Consider the following 8,758-nt stretch of genomic DNA (forward strand, 5'->3'; position numbering starts at 1 on the left):
ACACGAAGTGCTCAGGACGTAGTCTACCCCAACCCGGCAACTCAGGATCAGGCGAGATCCCCTCCATCAATCAGAATACCAACCCGAACCGTCCGGTACCCGACCTACCGAACAGAATGTGATATGAGAGGAAAAGATAAGATGATAAGAATTTAAACAAAATAAAAAAATACATTAAAATTAAAATAGAAAATAAAAAAATAAATTAAAATTGAATACAAAGAAAATCACTTAATTTTTTAATCTAATTTTTTGATGTATAAAAAAAATTCATTTAACTTAATTTGTTCACATTATAATTTGAAAATTGAATCAAAAAATTTATTCAACCTTTTGTTCTATTTTCTAATACAAGAAAAGAGAGATTTACCAACCTCACTTATCTACACTATTATTTCATCACAAAAACAAAAAAATATTTAAACTACTTATTATATTAAAAAATATTTTAGCACCTCTATAATTTTTCTATAATGACTTCAATAATTTAAAAGGTATTTAAACCACTTATTATGTCAAAATAAAAAAATTAAATTCACTAACATAAAATCCAATTTAATAACTAAATAAACAAAATTAAAATACATCAAATTAAATTAAATATTTTAATATTTAAAAATATAAATTAATCACTAATAAATAATACTCAAACTCTTTATATTACAAACATTCACACGTATCAAAGTGGCTTAATTAGAACAAGAAATCTCTGGGATCAGTAAGGAAACCAGTCAAGGCAGAAGCTGCTGCAGTATAAGGAGAAGCAAGATATACTTGTCCTTCAATGTGGCCCATCCTACCAGGAAAATTTCTGTTTGTTGTTGACACACAAACCTACATCCACATTCAATTCCTTTCATTAATTACATTTAAAAAAATTGAAACATCCTCTTATATTTATATGTGCAATCAAATCCTTTTCAGAAATAACAAGGGAAAATATATACATTTGTACAGTCTCTCTTTGGTGCCTACGACGACTCAATAAAAAAAATGAAAAATAAAAACAGGGGAAGGGGGGGAGAGAAAGAGAGAGGGAGAGAGAGAGAGTAAAAAATGTATGGTTACAGAGAGGTTGATGATTACATATGTTTACCTATTTTTTTGTTCGTTATATATTGACTGTAGTTATTTAAACATGTTAAGATGAAAAAAAAGATAAATAGAAGGAATTGAACTTATCAGTTATGATAATTACTAACTATACGAAAAACATTTCTCTTATTATTATTAGGTTGATCTGCAATTGAGTCCAATCCACAGCAATTGCATCTGAATTTGTATTATAAGACATGGTTACCTGAGGTTCATTCAAGCGTCCATATGTGTCTCGAGGTCCACCCATACATGCAGCACAGCTAGGACTTGTTGGTGTGTCACAACCAGCTTCTTCAAATATTTCTGAACATGTCTTCCCACCGGACCCAGCTACCTCAAGAGTATACAAGTCCATCCAAACCTTTTTTTTTTTTTAATTATAATGATTGGTGATTATAAACTTCATATTATAAATAAATATTTTGTTAACAGATGTCCTAAAAATACTTATTTTGTTTAGTGTTCTATAACTTTTATATATTTTTCATGAGTTTAATTTTGATATATTGATAATATAAAAAATTTTATACAGTCGTTCAATCACATTCGTTCTTTTGGATAATCCATTTACACGTTCAATCACATTCGTTCTTTTGGATAATCCATTTACACGATTAAATGTAAAAAGTAGTTAATTTGTTAAATATAATAAATATTTTGAAATTTTTTATTTTGAGTACACTTGACACTTGTCTTTGTTAGCTAAATCATAGTAATTAATACGCATAATTAACACACCTTCTGTGTAGCAGGAGCTAGAAATGTAGGAACTTTGACACGTTTTCCCTACAAGGGGAAAAAATATGGTAAAATAAGAATGGGAGAAATGAGCATGACTATTGTGTACATAAAGAAATAAAAGTTACTAAAAAAGTGAAATAAAAATGGATGGTTTTCCATTGAAGAGTATGCAGTTTTCATATTAAAGTGACAATTTAATTTGTAGTGGTGCATATGGTAATAAACTTACAGCAGCTAAGAAAACTTTTGCAGCAGCCATAAAATCTTGTGTTTTGCCCCCAGTGCATGATCCAATATATACTCTGTCAATTTTCACATTGTTGCATTCTCTTGCCAAAGCACGCTTATCTGGGGAATGTGGCTGCATATGTAGTTCATATATATATACATTAACATGATATCAAAAATAGTTAAAAAGTAAAGTAAGTTTTATTTCTTCCTTTTTTTAATTTTTTTTAGTGGCATGAAAATTAGAAAATAAAATCAAATAAAGTTGAAGTATGTAACCTTTGCAACTAATGGCTCCAATTTTGATACATCAAATCTATATTGGGCCAGGAATCTAGCATCAACAAAAAGAAAAAGAAATAATAGTAATAAATCTAAATTTCAAAGAACAAATATCATGTAAGAACAAACAAAAGAGAATTTATACCTATATATTACCTTGCTTTCTCATCACTAAAAACTGGTTCATATGGTGTACATGTTTTATCCTGTCCCACATAAATAAGCAATATAATATATGATTCATGCAATAATATTAATAATAATAAATTACTGAATTAATTAACTCTAATTAAGATCAACCTCAAGGTATTTGTATGTGGTATTGTCAGCAGCAATGATACCATTTTTGCCTCCAGCTTCTACAACCATGTTGCATAGTGTTATCCTTTCTTCCATCTAAAATATAACACAACACCAATCCAAAAATGTTAGGCTTGTAATAACATTAGCTTTAAAATAAATAATTATAAAAAAAGTGTATAAATTGTTGTACATACAGTTAAACTCTCAATAGTGGTCCCAACAAATTCCATGGCTTTGTATGTAGCACCAGACATAGATATTTCACCAATGATCTGAACCAAGGTTAATGTAGCATATTCATCACTAAATTTCATTCAAATGGAAGAACAACATGATGTGATATGAGAGATACCCATCACTTACATTCAAAATTAGATCCTTTGCAAGCAGGTAGTTTGGCATTTCACCATCCAATACAAACCTTAATGTTGGAGGCACCTGCAGTTTAATTAAGTAATGACAGTAATTGGTAAAATGGAATACAATTGAATCACTCAAATATGATCATTATGCTTAATTACATGCCTTAAGTAAGATCTTCCCTGTCCCTAATATAAAAGCTGCATCAGTGTTACCAACTCCAGTAGCAAACTGTCCAAATGCTCCTGCAGATGTTGTGTGAGAATCTGTACCAAACAAGACCTACCATCCATGTATATATATAAAGTGATTAGAACAATTTTGAAAACCAAATTGTTACCTAGATAATTTTCATTAGCAATAGATGCATGCTCAATTGTAATTAGTTAGTGATCATTTTAGCAGATGCTAATTAGAATATAAATTAGTTTAGCTTGTTAGTTATTTAATGTGTGGCTATGATTATTTATATTCTAATTGGCATATGCTAAAGTGACTAACTAATTACCATTGAGCCTGCATCTACCAATTAATGAAAAATGATCTAGGTAACACAAATGTTGTTGTAAGGTATCAAATAGCTTTGTTGACAAAATTCACCTCTCCAGGTCTACAATGACCCTCTTGTGCCAAAGCAATGTGACAAACACCTTTATAATCTGGGTTAGCCTGCAGCATATAAAATGGTCAACCATTGGCCTAATTAATCTTTTCACTGACTAGTCTTATTCTCAACATTATTGAATTAAATAATTTATAAATAATCGTCAATTTAATAAGAGTTTTACACACACATCTAATTTAACCAGTATGTTTTAACTTCTTGCGAACTACTACCTATATGCTGTGTATAAACGTTGCAATGGCAAAAACAAAGAAAAAAGAAACACTGGACGTCACAGATTAGAGAGAAATAATAGTACCCTGAAATTGCTGCGATCTTGAATGTCATAGAAGAACTTGATATCTTGCTGGATGCAAAACTCTCTTGCAATATCCACATTACGGTGTGCCCGTTTATCATTTGTAAATATGTAATGATCAGGAATGACTACAACTTTTTCACGGTCCCATACCTTTAATAATCACAAAATAGCCATTATTAAAGATTTAAGAAACTATAGTGTTAATTTCAACTGCCTATATATTAGTCTACTGAAATCAAATGCATTCTCAGTTTAATAACCTATAATGTAAAAGGTTTTTAAGATACTTGGAAATCAAAGTATGAATACTTGTAAACAACAATTCTTTAGTTACGTCCTTCTTACTGTGAACTGTGATATAGTAATTAATGATCAAGGTAAAAACCTTTGATTAGATTCACTAATTATGATAGTCAGTTAGTTAGTTACATCGAGGAGTTCCCAATTCCAATGTGCAGTTAGTTTCAGTTAGGTTTATATGAAGATGATAACTAACATAATATGTATCGACAGCGACCGACCTAAAATATTTTAGTTATGAAGGTAAAAATATACTAATATAAATTTTGTTAAATATTGATATATTTATATTTTGAAATTAAAATTATATATATAAATATCCAAAAAAACTAGACCTATGTACAAAAACTGAAAAGTGTATTAATTTAAAATAATAAAAAAATTAATTGAAGTAGTTTTTTCTTTTTATTTTAAAATGATTAAATATTGTATTTTATATATATTTTTAAATTTAATTTTGATATATATATTATAAATTATGGTAAAGATGTAAGTTTATAGATTTTTTCTTTAATAGAATGAAAGAGAGATTAATAAAGGTAGGACTCACATTTTAAATAATAATAAAATAATAAAAAATAACTATAAAAAAAATTATATTCTCTCTATACCACTCAAATTTGTACAATAGAGTATTCTCTTTTTTATCTTAATCAATTTTTTTAAAAAAGAAAAACTAATAATTTTATTTATATTTAAAAAATTAAATTTTAGCTCAGTAATTAATTACTTGGTTAGTTTTAAAAATATTATTTTATGTTAAATGTAATAATATAAAATTTCTTTTAACATAAATTTTAAGAATAAAGATCTACATCTAAGCAAAATATTTAACTAAATCTAACCAAATTGTTATAATCACTTTTCAAATCATGCGTCTTTTCTTTCTCAGTTTCCTTCTCCTTCTCCTCCTTATTCTCTTTCTTCTTCCGTTTCCTTCTCCTTCTCTTTCTCCTTCTCATTCTCCTCCTTATTCTCTTTCTTCTTCTTCTCCTTCTCCATTTCCTCCTCCTCCTTACTAATATCTCAGTTACTATTTTTTTCTTTTCCTTCTTTTTTCTCTTTTTTTTTTTCTTTCGTTATTATTATCACCACCACCATCACTACGTTCTCCTCCTCTTCTTCCCTTTTTCCATTTGATTTATTCTTTTCATTCGTTTTTCTCCTCCTCCTTCTCCATCATCATCATCATCATCGTTATCGTTATCATCATCTTTTTTATCGTTATCGTCGTTATTATTATCATTATCGTTAAATTTTTGTCATATTAAATTAATTTGGATGTGTTTATGTTCATAATTTAGTTTTGTTTGTGTGCTTATTTTCGAACTAAGTTTGCGTATCATAATTATTAAGTAATTTCAGTGTAAAAACTAAGAAATTTATGTATATTTATTAAGAAATTCGGTATATTTATATTCTGATAAGTTTTGCATAATTCAAAACTCAGCATAATGATATGGTCCAACTCTTCCTTCTTTAAGGTGAGGGAGAATATTATCTACAACCCGACCAAAAAGCACATAATTTATCCGATTATTCCTGCACATTAACTTGCTAATGAGATGTCGCAGTACTAAAGTGTTAATCATTCCATAACTACTTGCGTTAGGCTATGATAAATTATTCTAGGTCTTGCAACTGCTTCTTCTTCTTTTTTTCATCATTACCATCTTCTTTTTTTTCTTATTTATTTTTTTTCTTGTTTTACTTTTTCAAATTTCTTCTTCTTTTACTTTCTTAACAAGAATAGAAATAATAAACTTACATTCATTCAACTAAAAACAAAGAAAGAAATAAACAAAAGAAGAAGAAAAAAAATGCAACATTAAGGAAGATATTTTTATACTTTTGTAGTAAAGTTTCGGTATAAAAACTAAGAAATTTATGTGTATTTGTTAAGAAATTTCGGTATATTTTTATTCTGATAAGTTTTACATAATTCAAAACTCTTCCTCTTCCTTCTTCTCTTCTTCTCATCTTCTGCTGCTACTGCTTCTTCTTCTTCTTTTTCATAATCATCTTCTTTTTGTTTTCTTATTCATTTTTTTCTTTTTGTTTTACTTTCTCAAATTTCTTCTTGTTTTACTCTCTTAACAAGAATAAAAACAAAAAAATCAAATAAAGAAAAAGAAAAAAAATATAGTACTATAAAATTACTAGAAAGAAGATAAACTTACATTCATTCAACTAAAAGAAAGAAAGAAATAAGAGAAAAAAAAGAAGAAAAAAATATAACATTAAAAATTATATTTTTGTGTTTTTTAGCAAAATTTTGGTGTAAAATCTAAAAAATACAGCATTAAAACTATATTCCTGATAAATTTTGCATAATTCAAAACTCTTCAACTTCTTCCTCCTTACATTTTGCTGCTTTATCTTCATCATTTTCTTCTTATTTCATTTTTTCATAATTCTTCTTATTTCACTTTCTTAAGAGAAATAAAATAAAAAAAAAAGAAAAATCAATGCTGCTGCAAAATTATTAGAAAGAAAAGGAGAAAAAGAAAAAACGTAGCAATAAAAGAACGATGATGGGAAAAAACACGAGAAGAAGAAGAAGGCACACGATAAAGAAGAAGGAGAAATGCGAAGAAGGAAGAATGCGAAGAAGAAGGAACGCAAAGACGAAAAAGAATATATTTGCGTTAGTGAAGCACGCGTGTATACACGATGCGTGTAATAAAAACAGTTTTTGTTGAATTTCGGCCAATTTAATTAGACCTGATTGACAAAAAGACTTAATGTATACCAAAACTGAAATTTTAATAGAACAAAGATAATATAATAATAGAATCAAAATATATTAATCTATATGTACTTATTAATTTGTTTTTAAACTTCTAATAGTAGCAAATACTCCCTCTTTTTTCACCAGATTCATCTCTGTGTCAATATCTTAACTATTATCGTTCACATAAAGACGTATCCTGTATGAATGAATTGTGGAGTCACAAAAGAAGATACCTTAGCATTGTTGCCAAACTCTCTCTTGAAGATATCAGAGACAGCAGGACAAGTAAGGTCATTGAGCATCAAAACATCTGCATTAACCCACACGTTCTCACCCGGATTCACCAATCCTTTTTCCGAAGCTCTCGCCAGTATCTTCTCTGTTGTAGTCAAGGCAATTTTGGCCTTAGGTGCACCATCAACCAAAAAGAACTCACCCTTAGTACTTAATTATAGTTAGCTTCAATAATTTGAAGTAAAGAGTTGAATGAAACTAACTGAGCCATATGAAGAAGGGTTGCGTTTGTTCTGCTGAGTTGACACAACAGAAACAATCTTCTTTGATCTTGTCTTCTTGCATCTCAAATCAGTGACAAAGGATGAAGATGAAGGAAAGTCAACCTCACACAAACCATTCTGCCACCAAAAGTTATACACACAAAATAATAAATATTAATCAAAATTATAAATTTCTGCTAGTTATATATTCAGCTCTATAAAAGTTCAAGAACTTGGAATTTGAAATATATGGTAACTAGTTAGGGAGATTAGACCTTTCTAGTAATGAATGGTGAAGAAATGAGAGCCATGAGTGAAATAACACTTAGTTAATATAGGCAGAACAAGTTGGAGGATCAAATAATCATATATTATATAGTGTTATAGGGAGAAATATAAGAAGTGTTATTTTTTTTTTTTCTTCAGAGAGAATTTGGTGAGAAGTAAAGAACAAAAAGAATTTTGATGCTGAGATCAAATGGTTTAAGGCAATAATCTACATACTATATGTTGTACAGATGTAGGAGTCAAAATACACAATGATTATTTTATTGTGACGGGATATTTCTTTTCACCTTTCGTTGAATAAAAGAGAGCAGACAAGCCAAGTGTAACAACATACATTAAGGAAGGTAGAAAACATCAATTTGGCTTCCCATTCCATGGATACTTTTCGAAAATTCGGAAAAGTTATATCCATAAAGCTATTCACTGCTCAGCCAAATAAGTTGATGAATCAGAAATTCTTATGTGGGCTAATTTTTTTAAAAATGAAAAAAAAATTATGTGTAATTTATTGTAATGGTTAATTAGTGTATTTTTTTGTATAAATTTTAATTTTTTTAATTTTAAATAATAAATTAAACCTTTAGATTTGAAGAATAATAAATTTTATAAAAAAAATCTGAAAGTTAGATTTCATAGTACATAAATTAAAAGGTTCAATTTATATTGAAATAAAATTTTTTTCACTATATTTATACATTTAAATTTTTTAATACTAAAATACAAATTTGAGGATTAGATTTGTATTTTAAAAAAATTTAAAATAAAAAAATTAATCCTCAAATTTGCTTGTTTTAAAAAAAATTTAAAATTACAAAGTCAAATTTATGATTTCTACATAAAAAGTATACATCATCTTAATATTATTAAAAAACACCACTCAAATCACAGTACCAAAATTAAAAAGCATCTTAAGTGACTAGATGGATGTGATTGCTCTTATTTTGATTAAAAATTAGATGTATGGTACTTCAGTTAATTAAAAGTAAAGCTGCTTTATAAAC

At 27.9% G+C, this 8,758-nt stretch overlaps 1 protein-coding gene across 1 annotated transcript; it reads right to left on the reverse strand.

The window, feature by feature from the left end:
* Positions 1–573: 573 nt before the first annotated feature.
* Positions 574–7,945, reverse strand: LOC107619495 (3-isopropylmalate dehydratase large subunit, chloroplastic). The gene is made up of 15 exons (XM_088499709.1): positions 7,745–7,945; positions 7,470–7,607; positions 7,206–7,376; positions 3,936–4,088; positions 3,613–3,681; positions 3,178–3,294; positions 3,016–3,090; positions 2,847–2,924; positions 2,650–2,745; positions 2,506–2,555; positions 2,347–2,401; positions 2,069–2,200; positions 1,837–1,884; positions 1,301–1,459; positions 574–834 (listed from the first exon to the last, which is right to left on the reverse strand). Exons 1-15 carry the CDS (start codon positions 7,778–7,780, stop codon positions 694–696), a joined length of 1,518 nt encoding a protein of 505 aa, XP_088355835.1. The 5' UTR covers positions 7,781–7,945; the 3' UTR covers positions 574–693.
* Between the last annotated feature and the right edge of the window lie 813 nt (positions 7,946–8,758).

This window comes from Arachis ipaensis, chromosome B9 (assembly GCF_059453495.1).
Source record: "Arachis ipaensis isolate K30076 ecotype BB chromosome B9, ASM5945349v1, whole genome shotgun sequence".
Classification (NCBI taxonomy): domain Eukaryota; kingdom Viridiplantae; phylum Streptophyta; class Magnoliopsida; order Fabales; family Fabaceae; genus Arachis; species Arachis ipaensis.

Bases quoted from the DNA above. Each gene is read 5' to 3' on its own strand.
- LOC107619495 (XM_088499709.1), bottom strand. From the start codon at position 7,780: ATGGCTCTCATTTCTTCACCATTCATTACTAGAAAG. The intron at 7,377-7,469 runs GTTAGTTTCATT...GGTGCACCTAAG, and splicing joins ACCCTTCTTCATATGGCTCA to GCCAAAATTGCCTTGACTAC. The intron at 2,201-2,346 runs GTTACATACTTC...CTACATATGCAG, and splicing joins TGGAGCCATTAGTTGCAAAG to CCACATTCCCCAGATAAGCG.